Raw genomic sequence first — 20546 nt, 5'->3', positions numbered from 1 at the left:
AAGTGATATGAAAGCAAAAGAAATAGAGTATCTTTTCACTTAAGTCGAATTATGGACAGTGATCAGGAACTTTGGTCTCACCAGTTTTTCATATCCTTTTAGGATAATTCTTTGTCCAGTTAAATGCTTGCTCTAACTGGCATTGAAGTCAAAAGTTAAGTTCTAAGTGAATTTGGTAGGATTTGAGTTGAGCCCTAAAATAGAGGTGACTGCAACAGTAATATCCCGATCCTGGTTGGGATCAAAGGGCACTGATAGTCTAAACTGTGTCTCTTGGGAGGCCAGATAGTTCTGGTGGCATCTATCATGTAATTAATGACAGTGGACAAGCAGCTATAAACTGATCCACTGGCAGACCTTCACTTTTGATTCTTTGGTTGTCTTGCTTACATTCCATGTGCAGCCACATAAATTATTGGTCTAATCAGATTCCTGGGGCAAGTTTTTCCTAAGCTACAGCAATACAACCCATCTTCAGCAGAGGAGCAATCTACTTGTTTGAACGTTGAATTTAAGCAGAATTACCTTAATTTGGTGCCAGTCCAAATGGAAAGCCAATGTTGGCTTCAAAGCTACCTGATGGTTATGTTTTTCCTTCCTTTCTGCTTACAAACTTCAACTGAAAGCAGCTTTCTTAATGAGTCTGCAAAAATTACTCTGCTGTTAAGAAATGATTAAAAATAAAAATTCAGCCCCATAAGTTAGTCAGCTTGCTACCTCATTTAATTAGCAGGAATGAATACTTCCTTTGTTATCTTGATATTTTTGCCTTTACTATTACTTTATTTCTACTTGTTTTTGTTATTCTCAATTGGCCAGTGCTATTAAAATCCTTGAGATGACAGTTTGCGTTTGGCTTGTTCCATGGGGTTGTGAAATGGACGGGAGGACAGAGAAGGATGACCATGAACAGGTTTCAGACTAGAAGGGGTAGACATCTTAGTTGAATAATAGTGGTGTTCAGGTTTTAGAGAATTATCCTGTAACCAGTCACATAATACCTTCTGAATTTATTCAACAGGTGTGCCTTCAAGCATGCTGTATCAATAGTTAAACAGAGCGTAAGATGGGCGTTGTCTTGGTAATGACTGCTAGTATCGTGACTATTTACCCACCAAACTGTAGACGCAATTTAAGCTTTAGGACAGAGACTTGGAGATTTAAGGAGCTTGTACAACAATTTGGGTTGACAATACAAGACACCCTTATCTGACTGAAATGGCTGTATATTTGAAGCAGATGCTTTCAGATTCTGCAGTTAATGGCTTCCACTTCCAGGGACTTACTATGCAGTAATCACTCAGCGCTTTGGGCAAATACGCCTCAGGCTTTTTGTCCTACCATAAGATTCTTCTGTGGGGAGCAGATTGGAAGCCACTAAAGTGTGTGGGAATTACCAGGGTTTAAAATCAAACTCGTCTTTCATTGTGCCATCTTCTCTTCCCAGTTCACCAGCGCTGCTTTCATGCAACACCTGCAGAGCAGGGACAACCTTGTGATACAGTTGTGGTCTCTGTAAGCACTGTAATAGAACTGGTTCTTGCAGGTTGGCATCTTCTTGACTGTCTCTGCCCCCATAACACCTGAGAGGGGCAGGCTGGTCACTTCTCCTTGGGGATTAAGAAGGGGATACTGACAAGTTGTGCTTGAAAGATCTCTTGTCCTGAACTATGTTCAAGGTAGCTCAGCCCTGCTTCAGGGCTCACCTTAACATGGAGAGTGAGCAGAGGCTTCAGAAAATCAGGATGTTTTTCAGAAACTTGCACACAGCTGTAATAGTAGTGCCTCTGGATGGGACCTGTCCTTGTCAGTTTGAAGTAGGCAGATGAACCATTACACTCTTGTGTAAAGTGCTGTTCCTGTTAGGAATGTGCAAGAGCTATATGGCTGGTCAGTGTTCCTGAGGCTTCTGGTGGCTTTTCACATGCTGTCTCAAGGAGGCAGAGGAACTAGGTCCTATACCCCTATTCTACGCTGCTTCTCCTGCAGACTTAGTCAAAGCCTGGATAGTGACTTGCAGCTTAATCATAAAGATGATAAAGAATGGGCAAGTTTATTATAGTGGGATCACTCTTAACTTGACTTTCTTAGGAAAGGGGGAGCAGCAGATCACTTCTGAAGAGCAACAAGAGGTAAAAATGGTACTGGTGTTTCCCTTGCTTTTTTGGGGAGTCAGCTTATTTAGTTTATTGGTGGCTGCGTTCTTTTAGTGGGATGCTGGAGTTGTAGGATGAATCCAGTCTGAACAGCTGGTGGAGCATGCCTTCAGGATACTGAACTACTTACCTTGCATATATGCAAGAGAGTCTTACCACAGGCTAAGAGATCGAGCTTCGAAGAGCTTTGGAAGCTTTTTCAGCACAGTGAATCATAAGCCATCATCTTCAGAGTACAGTTGCCAGGGAAATAAGAATTGGAGATAACTTGCATTCCTGCTTTGAAGGCTTGAGCAGCACATGCAAGAGCTGGGTTTTAATGCTATTGAGTCTTTGCTTGCGGGATCTTGCAGCATGTAATTCTTGATGAGAATTGTGTAATATGAGTAATGGACTCCTGTGCTCTGAAATTCTTTTTTTATGGAGTTCTTAATAAACACTGCTTTTCACTGCAAAAATGTGAATACAACAGCTGAAGCAAATCCAGCTTTAATACAGGCCTATGAACTGTATGATACAGACCGTTTAATTTCTCACCCAAGACGTGCATTTACAAATTGTAAATGCCAGGCAAGATGTACTGGTTTTCTTCTGTGTATGTGTGTTCAGCCCTTTGTGCACCTAAATCTAGTTTGGTTCCAGGCATATGATAGCCAAGAATATTGCAAATGAACTGAACAAACACATTTTTGACCAAGACTGTTCAGTATAGGAGCAGTTAGTGGTGAGCCTTTTGTGTGGGCCAATGAGTTCACGCTTTTATCTATCACTTGAGGTTCTTCTGTTGATCTGGAATTTACAGTAATGCTATAATCTTGCTCAACAACTAGAGGTTGAAATGAATTGTAAAACAAGGCAGGAAAGCATCATGGGTTATATATAATTGCTTTGAGAATACTGGTGTCAATTTTCATCCCTTGCTTTTTCTATTCCAAGCTGAGAATTTCTATTGCAAGCTGAACTACTGCAATAAGTTGCCACATGTTGTAGTTAAGAAGTGTAAATACTTGACATTTTAATTTTAAATTAAGGGGACGCTGATATTAATAATTGAGTAGGAAAAAGATTTAAAACTAAATGAACACTCTGGCTTTGTTGATTTCACCTAAAGACTTGAAGTCACTGGAAGCAGTTCTCTAGCCAGCTGCATAACATTTAATTATGCTTCATACAGTGTAGTAGATGGAGGTAATGATGCTAAAAGAGACTTCATTCTTTTAAAGTGTCTTTGTCAACTTGAAATCATATTCCCAAAACTCAATTTGATGTTTTCCTGATTACAAGGAAGATTCATGTTTGTTAAAGTATTTTACGGCTGCTTTGTGAAACAAACTGACAGAATGAAGTGATTGACAAACAAAAAGAAAATGTCACTAAATATGAAACTTCATTGGAAACAAAATTCAGATAGTCATGAAACCTGTCCTGAATTTATAACCAGGAGTTCTGTGAGAGTTTGGTGCTTTAACATATTGTTATGTAAAAACTGAATGGGCATTAGAGAAGAAAGATGGTTGTAAAAGCAGGCCGCCTTAACTAGAAAAAGCACTTTAAGACTTGTCATTTTTATAGTAAAATTGTGACAGACTTCAAAGACTTTAACAAAACATCTGTGAAGTAAGAATGTGACTGCTTTCCTCAAACCAGAGAAAAACATAGTTAGAAAATAGCCTACGTAGCTTCAGAAGCTTTGTACAAGTTGGCACAGGTGTGTAAAAGTGAGGTCATCTTCCGAACCACACAGCAGCAATTCATAAAAATAACTGTAACATGAAAAAACATTGGACTCTGTTTCCAGAAGCATTATTTCTCTCACTGTAAAGAAGTTGTGGATAATGACTGTGCAGTGTCCTCTTGTCCCAGTTTGATAATAGCTGTGCGGCTCAGAATTCCTTTTTCCGTATTTCTGATGGTGATATGCTGAAAGAGCAGTAACTTGGCAAACGCTACAATAATATTGTTAAATCTGCTCTGTAGGCAAGTCAAAACCATTATTTATAGTAGGACCTGTAATAATGGCTGGCAGCTGTTAAACGTGTGGGTATCCAGGAGTTAATGTTGCACCTCTCCCTGCCTGCTGCTGTGGAGGGAGTACTGAATTTCCTTACCATGGTTGATAACCTGCTCTGCTATTCGGTGTACTTCAGCTGAAGCAGGGCATTTTCAGCTCAAGTATGCCTGGTCTTTCCAAGACTTGTGGTCAGATTCTTTTTTTTTTAACTTAAAGTAATAATAAATTTTAAAATTTAAAATTTATTATTACTTCAAAATTCTTAAATTTAAAAAAAACTAACAAACAAACCTTGTCTTTCTGCTGTTAACGCAGTACAGCTATTAAGACTTGCGTTTCTCTGTTTTTCCCCTCTATTCCTCATGCCTTAGGTTTCTCTTCCCCTAATTTACACTTCCATTACACTGTTTAATTAGTACATTCCTCCTAGCTTAAGGCTATTTATCTTCATAATGCTTCAATATTGCTATACTTCATTTTGTGAAGCGTGAATTGGGCATGACTGGCCTCAGTTGTATAATCTGATTTTTGTTGTTCATGACTAATACCAACTTTCTCCTATCAACTTGCTAAATAGCTGTCTGCCTTCTAACATCTTGCTGAGTAGGTGGTGGGCGGAGGGTCCACTCCCCTTCTTATCTACTTCATACGGACGTCATTAGAACAGTACTATAGCCAGCCATAGAATTACCGGCATGATGAGAGTTTAGGACTAGATGGCAAATTCCTGGCTTGCTTCCCAAGTAACCTTGTGAAGAAATAGCTTTGTGAATATACAGCCAAAGAAAGCCAGTTCAAAAATGGTATCTAATGTCCATAGCAGACAAAGAACTAGTAGGAAGAGACGCACTTTGAACTATCCTGACTGTAAAGAGAAGAATTTACAGCTACCAGTATACCATAAGCCATGCTTTTATTTCTGCTTGAGCTTCGCAGAATATGTAATGGATTTCACATGTCATCCATGACGCGGTTCACTTCTCTCCATTCACATTTAACAGCCAGAACAGGTCTCGGGGAAGCAGGTAACCAGACCAAACACAACCACCACACCCTTAGACTGGGTTTTTAACTCTCCTTTAATGACAAGACGATGCCTGTGGAGGAGAAGCACAGTACAGAAGAGCAGCAGTTCTGCACACCCAATACCCAGGAAGCACCTGTGCACCTCAGTTGGGTTTGTTACAGTTGTATTCTCAAACTAGGGGTGGCTCTATTCTTGCTGTTACGGCAACTCTGATTTTTCCATATGGTTTGAATTATATGGTATCTACAGAAGGTTAATTGCCCTGCCACAAAGAGCTCTTGTTTTCTTCAACTTGATACCTTGTGTTTATCAAGGCTCACACTTTGAGACATGCAAGCACCTGGAAAAGCATTCGCTATCAGAGTGGTACAGCTTGTTTTCTGAAGATGCAAGTAAGAGAGACTATCTCTTGAAACAGTCTTAAAGATACTTTCTCTGGTGTGCTTCCTGATAGCCCTAATATGGTCCTTGTCATGTACACAATCTTTCTCTAGGACTCCTCTACTTCCCAGAGCCCCTGCAAGCTTGTGTTACATAATGGTAAGGTACACCAAAATATCAGTACCTTTTGAATTACCTGTTATTAGCATCTTCACAAGTATTAACTGCAGCAATACGGATGGTAGCATCGAACCTGTTCACTCTGAGTTTGTTGGGGTTTTTTTTTCAGCTTACATTTCTTGTGCCTCAGTTCCATCATTCTTTTCAAAATCAGTTCTATCTTCTTTTTGCTGAACACGAGAAGTACGATATAGTTGTAGCCTTGCCAGGAGGAATTAGGTAAAACAACGTGAAGTGTTTTGGTGAGAGAAAAGTGTTCTGGACAGACAGTAAGTTTATTCATACATCCACCATCTGGTCTGCATTTCTGGAACTGAGTATAATTATGTGCTGAAAAAAAGGATCCTTAAAACTGGCTGCTTTAAATAGGTTCACTCTCATTTTCAGATGACTTTTGTCTTTCTTTTTTCTACTAAGTTCTTCAAGAAGAATTCACCTAATTAAAAGGCAAAAAAGCACCAAAATTATTTGTAGGTATTTCAATGAAATAAAGCAAAACAATACACACTACTTAATATGAGTATTCTATTCTACAATACAATTGTTCTTACCAGTATTTCACAGTAATTAAATTCTATATAACAGCACTTTCAATACATACAGCAGGAATGTAAAAAAAAAACAAACAAAAAACCAGCAAACAAACAAAAAACAACCAAACCCCATAACCCAACAAACAACCTATCCAGCCCCAAAACCCTGATTTTCCTCATGTCCAATTTAATGACTTAGCTCTGCTTTTTTGTGCTTTCCAACCGGCAAGGTGAATTGTTTTAATTAAAAATTAATTCCTATTTCATAAATTATCAGCAACTTATAGTGAAGCCTGCTATAAATCTCGTTTGAGCTGGCATTAAAACAGTCTGAGATGCCAAGTGCTCCAGATGAGTCTTCTCTGCCCTCTCCTTAGGAAAAATCAGGGTCTTGGACCTTCCCAACAGTTCTGTTAATATCAGCTGCTACCTCATACCCAGTGCTTTGTCAGAAAAAGCACTGCCATAAACATGTCTAATTATTTCTAGGACATAGTAAATAATTCTTTAAAAAGAACCCAAACTATATGAGGTGTCCTTGAGCAAAGGTGAGCTGTGTTGCATATTAATTCACCGTTTTAACTTCATATTAAAATGTTATGTGCTAAAAAATCTAATGTTTTTCAGTACTTTACCTGCTTTATAGGAGGAGCGCACTAAAGGCCCACTAGCAGTGTAATGGAATCCAAGATCATTTCCTACTTTTTCCCAGTACTTAAATTTTTCGGGAGTTATGTACTCCTCAACCTGAGCGAAAAGAATTCATTTCAATGGGGTATTAATGCAAAGAAAATGGCTATAGCTAGCAGGCAGAGACATGAAACACAGTTATACAGCAAGTTCAAGATTTTGCACTCCAAAACTTTCAGCAGTCAAGCCACAAACTGAACTTTCTGTCTGCTTTCTACCAAAAGAATGCATTTTATTTGCTTTTCATATTTAGCTGAAAAGTTTAGTTGTTGCTTTATCATTTCCTTCACTGTTTTTGAATGGTCCTTTCCAGCAAACCTTTTTTTGTCCAACTTAGTAAACAAAATACAATAGTCCTACAAATCTCTTCACTACCAGTTACTTCAGTGAAACACAGTAACAGAACAGAGACTGGAGCTCTGGACAGATGACAGAAGGAGAAAATGGTAATTTGCCCAGCTGAAGTGGCACCATTAAGGGAGAGCCTATGAGACAGTGAAGGGGAGCTGGCTTGAGCCATTATTTTTGAGACATACACTGAGGCTCTTGTTTTCCAAAATCATGCCTCAGCTCCAGCTGCCTCCCCAGCTGACAGCAGAAAGCAGCAATGGGAAGCCTGCAGAAGATGCAAAGGATTAGATAGCTCAGGTCATTTTTAGTGAAGAGTCCAGAACAGATGAAGATCAGGTCAAACAAGGAAGGAAATTTTTCTCAACATCCTCAGTTAAGGTAAGGATGCCTATCAGGCCTCAATTTAGAAAGCGGAAACTTGACTGCGCACAGTACAGACCATAACACTGCCTGTAAATTACAGGTATTTTTACCTTCAGGTGACGTTTTGTTGGTTGCATGTACTGTCCTAGGGTCAAACAATCTACATCTGCTTCCCGCAATACTGTAAAAACAAAATTCCTTGTCAGTGGCAGAAGGATCACAAGCAATTGTCAGCAATTAGAAAACACCCTTCTTCCAAGTCTGAACCCCACAGGGTCAGAACCCCTAAGGTCACCCCACAGCACCCTGCAGGGGTTACATTCTGCTCTCCAGCAAAGGGAACTTGCAACCTCCATAATCTGTAGCCATGTACCTCGTTCTGAGCTCCACGCAGCTGCAAGACCTGAGCTAGCTAAAGCTAGAGAGAAGACCATTGTGCTGCACTCACTGCAGTCACGTCTCTCGCTGCAGAGATGACGTGCTCGTGTCTTTTTTCTTACTGCTTTTCAATGTGTCTTTAGGTCAGAGCCTTCATTTGACAAAAAAACACGGATGCATGCACATACACTTGGCACCTCTCCACGGTATCAAGAGTCTTCACGCTGAAAAGATGTGGAGAGTTCTAAAGAGCTATGAAATCAAGGGATACTGCCAACATCTTTTGCCAGTTTTACACACTTAGGATATATGTAAGTTTTGATGCCTGCACAATCTCATAAACTTTGTCTGAGTATATGTATTTGAGTATATACTAGAATCGATACACAGCAAATGAGTTCAGGCAGTCCCCTCACAGAAGGAAATCCAGACACCTGATAGTCAGCTCGCCTGAAGGATTATGTTCATTGCAGCTAGTGGGGTATTCTGAACAAAGGGATGGCTGAGGAATCAGATTTTGCATGAACATCTGCATATATTTTCTGGCTACTTGGGCTGGTTTCCCCATGTCAAATAGGAAGAAAAGATGGTGTTGACTGCAGCATTACACTCACTGTTACCTTGGAATCTCGATTTAGATTGATATGGTTCTGTAGGGAAGCTGGTTCAATATCAGCACATTTACGCGTTCTTTAACTCTTTAACTTCCCAGAGGAGGGAAGGGGAACAAAATCAGAGCAACTGAGTGAACGTGGTGGGTAACAGTTTGTTTCCAAATACATCCATGAAAGTGGCCTGAAAACAAATAGCACCAAATCTGAAATTCCATTTTCTTGTGACTAGGAAATGCTAGGCAAGAAGAATGGGAAAAATCAGGAACTGTAATTTTATAATCTGGATTGTGGGACAGCTGTAAAAAAACTAGACTATACCACTGCATTCTAAATATGGGTTGTTGTACACAAAATAAAGTACCAGGCAGACATTCTTTCAGGACATGGGAGAAATGCCACAGGATTTATTAATTTCTTTTTACAAGCACACTGTGTTCACTTACCTCTGTGAAATTTTCTCCTCTTAAAAATACTTTTATACGAAAACATAAGAACATGCCACAACTCCAAGGATAACTTTTTTTTGCATCTAAGTAAGCCAAAATAAATTATTTTAAACAGTAAGGTGTGCTAATTCTAAAACGGAATGCACAATAAGGCAACTATGTTTGTTTTAAGTAATGATAAGAAAAAAAGTAAAAGATAAGACTTTTAATATAGTCACACAAAGATAGTTATAACTTCCACTGAAATCAAAGGGAGCTGGATCTACCTGTCAAATCACCTGAAAGTCCGAAGCCGTATGAAAGCAAAATATTTTAGAAGTTCAATCTTTTTTAACCAAACTTTTTTTTTTTTTTTCTGTAAAGCTTAAAAAACATCTCCTGTACCAGCAAACTGATTTGCATGTAGAGGCAAAGATGCTTACGTCTGTTTTCCAACACGGTAAAATTCACACCTGTGAATTTTGGCATATATTCCAACACCAACTTACATTTCATTGTGGCATATACTTGCTCATCCGTCTCGCCTAGCCCCAGCATAATGGACGTTTTAGAGATGACGCCAGGCTGGACTTCTTTAGCGTGCTTCAGCACACGTACGGATTGCTCAAAGTTGGCTCGGGGATCGCGGACTTTCCTTCCCGTATTTTCAGCACGAGGGGAAAAAAACGCAGGAAAGGGGTGCAGAGAAGTTAGAGATGCCAAAAAAAAGGCGTGTTCCGCCAGTTTCTGCAAGGCGAAAATGTCAGCTCGGAGGTTTCGGCTGTTTAGTCTGACACCGGGGGAACAGGCCCCCACGCCTCACAAGCGACGGGACGCGCCCGTTTCGCGCCGCGTTAAGCCCCGAAGCCGGGCTCCTCGGCCGCACTGGCGCCGCCGGCGGCCACCCCGGCCCCGCAGCACCCCCGGCGGGGCGGGGGCGAGGCGGCGGCCCGAGGCGCGGCCCTCCCCGCCTCGGCGGGGAGGCGGCGCCCACCGCCCGGGGTCGGGCCGGCGCGGCGGGGGCGCCCTCTGCCGGCGGGCGGCGGGCACGGCGGCGCGGCGCGCGAGGCAGGCTGGGAGCAGCAGCAGCCCGCGCCATTTCGGCGCCCGCCGTGGGGCCCGGCCTGCGCCGGGGCCGAGAGCGAACGCTACAGCGCGGGTCTGATTAAACGGCTCCGGCCGCCCCTTGCACACAAAGCCCCTTCCACAAAACCCCGTGTCTGTCCGTGCCTTCTCCCACCGCCGCCCATACGCGTCTGGCATGGCTCACCGCTGTAATTCCGGCACTGTCTCCACGTTGTGGGCGTACACGTCCAGTCCCGACAGCGCGACTTTCTCCACGGCTTTAAGGTCCCCTCGAAAATCGGGAGTTAGGCATTCCACCAGGATTTTCGAATTCCTGAAAAGGAGAGATGAACACGTCTATGGGATTTGTGCAACTGCTGCTGAAAAACTCAATAACGCAAAAAAACCCAAACCACTAAATAAATGGCGCTCTGATACGGAAAGCAAAGTTAATTCCGGATACAATTCTAAACCAACAGATTTCTGCAAATACTTGTAATACAATTCAAACAAGACGTCCTGTTTCATTCCTGATGTTACTGACGTGAGCTGAAATAGAATGAAAGCCAAATAATAAATACAAAAGTGATTCCAACAGTCTCTTCAACAATCACATTCACTGTTTACACGTGATTTTCCGTGTGTCTCTGTTGCAGGTTAACACGAGCTTAGTATCATAGCTCCGGAATACAGAGGAGCTATAATTCTGCCTACTGGAACAAGAAGACTCCACATTATTGCCCTGGAAGCTAATCTTGGTGTCCAGGAGTCTGATTTCAGCTCAGAAAGGCAGGTGGAGAACACTGCAGGAACCCTTCGAGTCTCAGGCTACACTGGACAAAGACTTAAACGAGCTTATACGAACTAAACCTGCAGGTAGGCAAGCAGGCTATCAAATGACGTGGAGGGCACTGATGTAGAGGGTGAAGAAGGCACAGCCAGGGAAAGCAGAAAGGCACCATCACAGAGTTAAAAACAGCCATTGTGGGAAAACACAAAGCAATCTGATGGCTGCTGAAAGAGAAACCCAACTTCTGTCATGTGGTGACAGTTATCTAAATCTACTGTGTTTGAGCCCCAAGCTTCAAGAATGAACATATCTCAAAAGTATGTACTCATTTCCTGGTAAACCAGCTGCCTGTTCAAAGACATAATCCATTGCTTAGCTTTAAATAAGCCTGGGCTACATTGGAAATGCATCCAAATTCAAAATACTTTGGGGCCATTGTATAAGAAAGATGAAGAGCAGGAAAAGAAAAGGGACACAAGATGGGCTAAAGGCAGACTTTTGTATTTGCGTGGCCCCTGGAATAATCCAGCTAAAGGTAGTTTTGACCTATACGCAGTACCACATTCTAAAGTTTTAATAATAATGTAATACATTAATGATATACCTTTCTTTCAGATGAGAGACTGTCTTTGCAAAATGTTCTGCTCCACCGTCGGACATATCTAGAAGCATTTCAATTACTCAGTTAAGACTTTCTGTTCAAGAAATGTATTTACTTATTAGCAAAGCCACAAAACCTCTACAGATTCAAATTTAAACGCAAAATAAAAAGCAGTCAAACCCCAGCCTTAACGCTTATAACAAAGGTTTACAACAGATATTCTACCAAGCCTTGTTCTGCGCCGTCTAACTGTGATCATCTAGGGCAGACTTCAAATGTTTAATCCAAATTTACCTGTCTCTAGGTTCCCTGTCAGCCTGAGCACAGAACGGCTTTATCTATTTACGTTTTTGGTCTGAGAAACAGCTCTACAAAAACTGAAATGCGTGTATTGAACGTATGTACATATTGTATGTCTTTTGTTGCAAGCCGCTTTGAAGCTACTGGACTTCCCACCATATTGAACGGTCTTTACCATGGTTTTCTCCACCTATGTGGTGCCTCCACAAAGGAGCTACTACAACCTTAGAAAAACGCTGCCTTCAGTTTTGTAACGTATAGTAGATGCCGGGTTTAGTTTTTGGAAGGAAGTTCTGTAAAGGTATTGTATATGAATGTTTGTGGGTTTTTTTTTTTTCTGATCAAATAATAGAACACAGTGTATATGTATGTAGTGGAAAAAAAATAGCTAAAATATTTTTTAAATTATTGTAATATTTTAACATTCAATAACAGTGTAACTTCTGTTCTATTTCGCCAGACACAGAGAAATACTAAGAATACGTAGAAACTTCCCGAAGTTTCAGCCCCGTCGACTCCTTTAAAATAGCAATCTTCAACAATTGCGCCGAGTGCTAAATGTTTATCGAGGTTGTGTTTAGCCCATGTGAGACATATGAGATCTTAGACTGGAAGACACAAGCAACAACATACTAACCGTCTCTGTCCACAGACGTCAACACAACATAATCCAAGCCCCACTCAGCTATAGCCTTTGCTGTGTTGTAAGGCTCCTGGGGATCCAGTGGAGGTGGATTTTTTGCTGTCTTTACTGAACAAAATCTGCAACCTCTAGTGCATGTGTCACCCATCAGCTGAAATAAGAAAGACATTCCTACCTTTACATTGTACACGTCACTATGGCTCAGCTGAGAAACAGCTGCATAAGCTAGATCAGAGAAATCCCAATACTAAGCAAAAATACTAGGACAGAGCTTTAAATTTCATGCAATAAACCCACTCCACTACAGTAGAGATCCAAGAACACAATTCAAACAGCTCCAACATTAATAGAAAGAATACCTAAGAAATGGTTAATGGCTTACCATAATAGTAGCCGTAGCTGTAGCGTATTCACCACCTCCCCAGCATTCTCCAATGTTGGGACAACGTGCTTCTTCACATACCTGAAGTTAAAAGACAGTAATGGACTTGTCTTTTTTCAATGTTGTTACTGAAAATTATTACTATTAATCAATTTCAACAGTAGCCTACAAACAAAACATAATTGATGATAAATAAGGAGATTAACAGAGATACATGTTGTTCTGTAAGAAGTCAGTGGAAGAGCTAGGAAGAGAAGAATTGTTTCCTGACATCCATTACCATTCTTTTCCTCCACTTCGCAACTTCAAAAACTCCTCAACCACGTAACTGTTTTCTTAATTAGCACAGATTGCCATTAACATTTTAAATTTTAAAATTGATATAATGTTCACAAAGCCTATGATTCATCAAAGCATGATCTTACTCTGAAAAAAAAAAAGGAAAAAAGCTCTCCATGCATACGCACCACTTTTTACCATCTGGAAGGTATATTTAATGAAATACAAATATTTCTAGACTTTCTTTTCATGCAAAACATGTATGGAACTCTGAAATTGTGTGTGTTTTCATTAAAAACAGTTACACATAGCATCTTCTGATTTCTTTGATGATGCAAGTAGTAAACCCTAATATTTAAAATCCCAGCAGGAAAAACATTAAATACTCTATTGGATTTATCTTAATTCTTTATGGATAAAATTCACTGCTTGCCAAAAGGATCAGCACGGGACTTTGTTTCAGCATTGACGATATGCAAGACATGATTTCTACCTGTCCTCCACAGAGAAATATTTTTGTACCTGTAAAAAATGCCTTATTTCTACAGGAAAACTTGGTTAGTACTATATTTACCGTATGAAGATTTAAACTTCTCAAGGTATTCTTTAGTTTATTGTAGTTCTTTCCCATGGGAATCTCTGTTTTCAGCCATGGAGGAAGTCGCAGCCTGAAAAACATAAAGGAAACATAAACAGATTATTTACATGGCAAGCTTTCATTAATTCCATAGATCCACTTCAATTTGTTACAGATCCCAACTAGGAAAGGTTCCTTGAAAACTGACGCAACTCAGCAACGAGTATTAACATTATTCATAGTCATAACGGACTTTTATCTTCCGTGTTTATCATCGTCCCAACATTCAAGAGTAGTAGGAGTTTGTAGTCATTGGAAGCTTTAAAACTGTTAACTGTACCGCTGGGATTTAATAGTGCCGCACTGGAGACTGCAACAGTTAACGGTAGCATATGTTAGACTGCTATCACAAAGTCTGATCAAATTTATAACTGGAAATATAGGGGGTTTAAGATTTTTTTTTAAATTTGGTCTTTTTTTTTTTTTTTTTTTACTCTGTCAATAATATTTCTTCAGCATCAAAGTACGGTACACTCACCTACTGGTGCGTATTTGTAATTCACTCCAGGCCATGACACAAGCACTCAAATGAGAAAATACTACTATGTCTATGTTTCGTTACGTATTTGAAGTGAATGCTGTGTTTGTTCTTGAAAAATTAAGATATCGGCAAGCTAGTATGACAGAACTTAATACAAATACACGGCATGCATTTTGTAGTTACTACTAAAGACGCACGATACTGCATGGAAGCAACTACACTTGTTCGAAACGACAATTACCTTTCTCCTTTCTGACGCTTTAAACTGCCTTTGTACTCAGCCCACGCGCTCTTGTCTGACAAATCGCCGGTTACAAAGTCTTGTAAGTCCGGTCCGTTTTGCAGGAACTCTTTTTTCTCCTGGGGCAAAGATCCCGACGTTCCGTGCCGGCTGCGCGCCTGGCTCCCAGACACCTACAAGAAGCAGCGCTGCGGTTCATTCAACTACAAACGTGCGAGCTTTATGTACTAAACAACGACTTGTCCTTTTGGCGGTAAAGCCATCAGGAGACAAGCTCGGATAACGGCACCGTCTCCCGCCGCCACGACGCGCCCCGTCCCCTCGCACCGCGGGACCGCCCCGAGGTCTCCGTTCCGCCGGGCCGCAACGCCCGCCCCGGCGCGCCTGGCAGCCCGCCTGCGGCGCCTGCTCACCCGTCCCGGAGGCCCCAGCAGCAGCCGTCGGGCGGCCGTGGCGGCGGCCCCGCCGCAGCGGCCCCGCGGCAGCAGCGACATGGCGGCGCCCGCGGAGCAACCGGCCCGGCCCGGCCCGACCGACCGGCCTCATCGATCCGCTCAGTGCTCGCCCGCCCCGCCTGTCCGCCTCCGTCAGCTCGCGCGTATCGGGCCTCGGCTACTCTTGCCTCTTGGACGGCTACCTCGGCGTGATGACGCCAGAGGGCCCGGAGCGGCTACAAGTACGTGATGACGTCAGACGCTGCCTCTTTCCGCTCTGCCTGCTGCGAGGTGAGGCGCGGGCAGGCGGCGGCATCCGGGGCCATCGGCGGCCATCGGCGGCGGGCAGCCCCTGAGCGGCCCCCGAGCGCTCCGCCGGGCCGCGGGGAGCCCCCGGGGCGGCGCCGGGGCCAGTGGCCACGTCCCGCCCCAGACCCTGCGGGGGGAAGTCCCCGGGATGGCGCCTTACCCGGGCTCCCCCCCCCCCTCCCCGGCGGTTCTGGGCCCTGCTGGGCCCCGCCGTGGAGTTGAGCGCTGAGGCCGCCGTCTCTCGCCGCCTCTTCGGGGCCCGCGCTCAGGCGGGATGTTCCGGTGCTGGAAGCGGAGCCCGGCGCTGTGGTGGCTCAGCGGTGGCGGAGCGGGGCGGGGGCGGCAGCTCGGCACTCCGTAGTTGGGCGTTTCGGGGTACGTGCGGGGGAGGAGCGTGAAGGGCGCCGGAAAAAGGGTTTCGCCTTGAGGGTCTTCAGCTCCTTTCGGTTGTCCTTTGTAGAATGAAGACCATTCTCAGCAACCAGACTGTTGACATCCCCGAGCAAGGTACGTCTGCGTGGGCGCTTGAAAGGGCTTTGCAGTGCTGACCCCGCAGCCGGTTAACGTGCCGTCTTTGGTTTCCAGTCACCGTTTCACTGAAGGGCCGGACGGTCATTGTAAAGGGCCCCAGAGGAACCTTGCGAAGGGATTTTAACCACATCAATGTGGAGCTGTCCCTCCTGGGAAAGAAACACAAGAAGGTGAGTGCTGCAGAGGTCATTTCGCTGACCAGTGAGGGAGGGTAGTTTCGCAGCTGAAAAACTTCTTGGTAATGTAGGAGGTTGAACCAAAAGTTTTAGCTGCAGATGTCACTTAATTTTTCGCTTATTTCTGTTTTTTTCTGAAAGAGGCTGGTCTCAACAAAACTTGGGACCTACTTGAGCAGCATGGAAGTCTTGAAGTTCTGTCATGTTGGAGTGAATTTGTTGATCAATTTCCTTTGTAGTTACAGTCTGTTACTGGGAAGGGGTTTGGTTGTTCTATGCCATGTTTTATAAACTGGCTAGTTTTATCTAGATAAAAGTACATCTGTGTGTCTTAACTTCCAGAATTGCCAAGTTACATCAAGAGAGCAGATGTTTTCCTAATAAATACGCAATGTTTTTGTATGGTCTTAAAAACTACAAAAAAAGGGTAAGAGTGGCTGATTTCAGCTACTTTTTCACAAGAATCTAGTGCTTTATTAAAAAATTGATAAGATTATACATAGGAGACTAACTTTGAAACAATGCGTTTAGTGTGTGATAATATATCCTTCAGCTTAAGATGTCAGACTGACAAATCTTTGAAGATTTGTTAGTAGTGAGACGTGAAGAAAACAAATGTTTGTCATACGTGTGGGGGTTAGGACTTAAAAGACTTGAGGTAGGTGGGCCTTTAATAGTCTGTCAAAGAAACAAAATACTTCTGTGCTTAACTTTTTGCTTGTAGTTGGTCACAATTTTTTTTCATTTGGTTGTTTTAAAGTGTAGCGGAAAGCTTTGTTAACATTTTTTTTTAACGCAGCTACGTGTTGACAAGTGGTGGGGTAACAGAAAGGAGCTGGCAACAGTTCGCACAATTTGCAGCCATGTACAGAACATGATAAAGGGTGTTACACTGGTAAGTTTTATTTTGAAACAGGAGAGCTCCTCTCGTTTTTGTTACTTAAAACAGTACACAGCCTTTTACTTCAGTGAGAGCTTTTCTAAGCATCCAAGATGTACCTTTCTCTGTGTCTCTACTTTTTTTCCTTGCACTTGCTGTCAAACAAGTTCTGCCAGGGGAAGAAGGTGTGAATGTCTGTTGGGCTCAGTGTTTTGCTTTTGTTAAGAAACTTTTTAATGTCTGGGATTTCGATTTCTCCAGTAAGCTTAATGCCTCTGGTTTACCTTTTGGAAATGTTCTGCTTTTGATACCTGATGATGTCCTTTATTGTAGGGCTTTCGTTACAAGATGAGGTCAGTGTACGCTCACTTCCCAATCAACGTGGTTATACAGGATAATGGCTCGCTTGTGGAAATCCGAAACTTCTTGGGAGAGAAGTACATTCGCCGAGTGCGTATGAGGCCAGGTGAGCATATCTGGAGATGCACTTCAGTATTTCCAACTGGGGTTTTTGACTGTTTTCTTTGGGTACTGCCACTGGTACAGGAGATGGGGGATAATTGTTGAGGCAGCATTTGCCTGTTTTCATTTATGTAATCTTATGGTACCTTTGCCACTGTTTAGATTTTTATTGAATGGTTTTGTAATTTCTTTTTAGTAATGAGAGCCAGCTAATTACTAGTTTAGAGCTAGTTATTGCAATATGAGTTACAAGGAGCCCAGTGTTTACTTTCGTCGTAGTGCAGTCTCGACAGTGCTCATAGTTGGTAAACTTGCAGGTGCTCGGTTTTAGATTTGTGTTGCTGTTTTAAACATTGTACATGAAGTAGTCTCACACCACATCATGTTTTTGGTCTTAGAAGTGTTCTCATATTTTGAATTTCCTGATTGATTAGGAGCATGAATAATAAACTTCAGAATTACTATCTTAGTTGTTGGTTTTATGTCTTGCATACTTGGGAGTTTTAGCAAGATGTCTAACAGAGTAGGTGGTTGATGGAGCTTGTTAAACTTCCAGAAGGAGGAGACAAAACATGTCATAAACACAGTTACCTTAAGACTGTAGGGAAGGCTTTCCATATCAATTTTTTTGATAGTTCCACTTCTGGTGAAGATATGAGTAAGGATATTTAGTGTGTTTTGGGGTGGCTTTTGATGAAAGCATCAGACTTGTTCAAAACCATTGGTAGATACAGTGTGGGGTTACTTATAGTGGCTTTGACTTTGATTTACTGTGGATATTAAGGATGGGTTTGATTATTGTATTTGATTTTTGTAAGTAGGCATTTGCTTGACAGATAGTAAAGTGGTGGCTTAAAATCTAATGGGTCAAACTATAAACACTTGTGTTATTCTCCTTGCAAATGAAAATTTCCAGTTAGCCTCTTGAATGTCCTAGTGTTTACTCTTTGTGAGTATTCATGGTGTTGCTAGTATAAACATGGTGCTTGACATGTCAGGGGGCAGGTTTGTTTTTTTTTTAATGACACTTGATTAGGGTGAATCCAGTTTTGTCTTAATGAGCAGAAGAATGTGGAAAATGGCACCACCTAGCTGACAAAGCCATGCTGGCAAAATCTCTGGCTTATATGCAGTGTTAGTGATTAATGCTGTAATGTAGTAAGATGTAGGTAGTAATATCACTAAGTTGCTTTTAATCCAGAGCATGACTTGCACTGATTTTTTGTGTGCTGAAACTGCGAGGGAGTACCATCCTGAAAGGGACTTGGGGGACTCTTTTAACCAAGTTGCAGAAGCTAATTATTGCCTAGAATAGTACTTTCTAGATCTGTAAATTGGGACAGGACATGAATACTGTTTCTTTAGCATGCTTAACATTGTCACCAACGACAACTCTGCGTTTTTCTTTCTGTAGGCGTTTCCTGTGCAGTATCTCAAGCCCAGAAAGATGAGCTGATCCTTGAAGGGAATGACATCGAATTGGTTTCCAATTCAGGTTTGTGAAGCAGATGTGTGGGAAGATAACAATGACATGGTCACATTTATCTGAAGATGTCAGCTTAGCAAACTGTCTTTTGTCTTTTTTTCCTCAAACCCTGATATAAATGACAGCTTGGTTTTATTTGCCCCTTGTGTCTCTGTAATTGCTTTTCATAGTTTCTTTATGATTTTTCTAAATTTATAAGATATTTTTACAAGTCAACAGAACCTTTTTTTTTTGAGTCAGTATCGATGGCCTTTTTGGGCAGAAAACTTTTCAGCTTTTCAGTTGTGTGAGTGTACAGTAATAAACTGGCACTGCCCTGAGTTTCCAAGATGGACTCAGTGAAATACATTCTGTTTTTGTCAGAACTGACAGGATTTCAAGGTGGTAATTCCCTTCTCAAGGTGACAGTTTCATTTGTTAGTTGAAATACTGGAAAGTAAACAAAGGCTACGTGTTGGCATGGTCCTCTTGCTTTGTGCTAATGGTCTTGCTTTGTCTGTAGCTGCCTTGATCCAGCAAGCCACTACGGTCAAGAACAAGGATATCAGGAAATTCTTGGATGGTATCTATGTCTCTGAGAAAGGAACAGTACAGCAGGCAGATGAGTAAAGCTCTTTAACAGGTTGGTATCATCTCATGCAGATCGTACATCTGTGTAGAGACACTTACTTGATCTGGGGACTTGACAAGGTTTATCTGCTTAAACAAGGCTGTGGTTAAGCAGGTTCCCAACAGGGATGCAGTTGTGCTTGTAAGCGGCATCATAAGAGGCAGCGTAAAACTTTAACTTTTGCTAGGTCTCTTGACAGCAACTTTACATCTCTCATCAGCTTGGTGTCATGCTACTGTTTGGAGAAATACCTCATTCACGTGCCGTATTCCGTGCTGTGCATGCTGCTTACCATGGTGGCTGAGAACTTAAAACCAGCTGGTTTAGCATGACAAGCTAGTGTACAGCTATTTGCAGAGAAGACTTAGAGAAATGTTACTCCTGGTTGGACACTGACTTCAATAAAAAAGTGATCACATAATTTATATATAATGGTCTTCTGTGTAGTTTGTGTGTAAATGCTTGTAAACAAAGGTCAGTTTAACAAGGACAACTATTTAACGTGGTGTTTGTACGTTTGTTCCTGAAGTTGAGTACAAGGATTTTGGGATGGATGCGTTTCAGCTCTGTATGGTTCCATACGTGGTACGAAATGCTTGTGCAGAATGAGAGACTGACTTGCAAATAAAATAGGTATTGAGTGCTTTTTGAACCTAAGCTTCAGACAGATGATGCAGGCGAAGTGAGTTTCATAAACTAAATTTTTTTTTATCACTAGCCAGGTACCAGACAAGCCACTGGAAAAATGATTTTTAGTGCTGTTCTGAGTTCCTTGGGAGACAGAACAACTTGTTACCTGCTTGTTAAGTGGTCATGAGCTGTTGTGTTTGAAGGCATCTTTGAATAATCTGGCCTAAATAAAATTAAGCAAATTCTTTGAGCTATTAGTGTCTGTCTTGCATTAAAACTCTCAGATAAATTAACCTGTTTTATGTCTGTGAACTTTCAATTTCACATTCGCAGTACTAAAACCTTTCTAAAAGCTCTTAACTTTTTTTACAGTTGTCTGGATCCTGAAACGAACCACCATGAGACATTATATCAGCAAGTACCAGATTGAAGAATCTGATACAAAACCTGAACACCGCGAGAGGTTTAATAAAATAAAACCTATTTCATATCTTGGGCCC

General features: G+C 41.9%; 2 protein-coding genes across 4 annotated transcripts; one reads left to right on the top strand and one right to left on the bottom strand.

Annotated features, from left to right (window-relative positions):
- Positions 1 to 5227: 5227 nt before the first annotated feature.
- LIAS (lipoic acid synthetase) lies at positions 5228 to 15022 on the bottom strand. Of its 2 annotated transcripts, XR_015222145.1 has the most exons (12): positions 14942 to 15022; positions 14529 to 14701; positions 13744 to 13837; positions 12891 to 12971; positions 12503 to 12659; positions 11569 to 11626; positions 10380 to 10508; positions 9619 to 9764; positions 7803 to 7873; positions 6924 to 7035; positions 5772 to 6191; positions 5228 to 5264 (listed from the first exon to the last, which is right to left on the bottom strand). XR_015222145.1 is itself a non-coding variant. In XM_086611450.1 (11 exons), exons 1-11 carry the CDS (start codon positions 15020 to 15022, stop codon positions 6139 to 6141), a joined length of 1155 nt encoding a protein of 384 aa, XP_086467576.1. In that variant the 3' UTR covers positions 5228 to 6138. The 2 variants fall into 2 exon arrangements, 1 of the variants encoding a protein (XP_086467576.1); XM_086611450.1 differs by having other exon boundaries at positions 5228 to 6191.
- Positions 15023 to 15222: 200 nt separating this feature from the next.
- On the top strand, positions 15223 to 20536 carry RPL9 (ribosomal protein L9). 2 transcript variants are annotated; one of them, XM_086612099.1, is made up of 8 exons: positions 15223 to 15253; positions 15732 to 15778; positions 15857 to 15972; positions 16778 to 16873; positions 17192 to 17324; positions 18735 to 18815; positions 19309 to 19428; positions 20419 to 20536. In XM_086612099.1, the coding sequence occupies exons 2-7, from the start codon at positions 15733 to 15735 to the stop codon at positions 19413 to 19415; spliced, it is 579 nt and encodes a 192-aa protein (XP_086468225.1). In that variant the 5' UTR covers positions 15223 to 15253; position 15732; the 3' UTR covers positions 19416 to 19428; positions 20419 to 20536. The 2 variants fall into 2 exon arrangements, with proteins under 2 accessions (XP_086468225.1, XP_086468226.1); XM_086612100.1 differs by lacking the exon at positions 15223 to 15253 and adding an exon at positions 15623 to 15646.
- The last annotated feature ends 10 nt before the right edge of the window (positions 20537 to 20546 follow it).

This window comes from Tauraco erythrolophus, chromosome 5, assembly GCF_009769465.1.
Source record: "Tauraco erythrolophus isolate bTauEry1 chromosome 5, bTauEry1.pri, whole genome shotgun sequence".
NCBI classification, from domain to species: Eukaryota; Metazoa; Chordata; class Aves; order Musophagiformes; family Musophagidae; genus Tauraco; species Tauraco erythrolophus.
The sequence above is the reverse complement of the archived record's forward strand: the minus strand, read 5'-3'. Positions and strand labels throughout refer to the sequence as shown.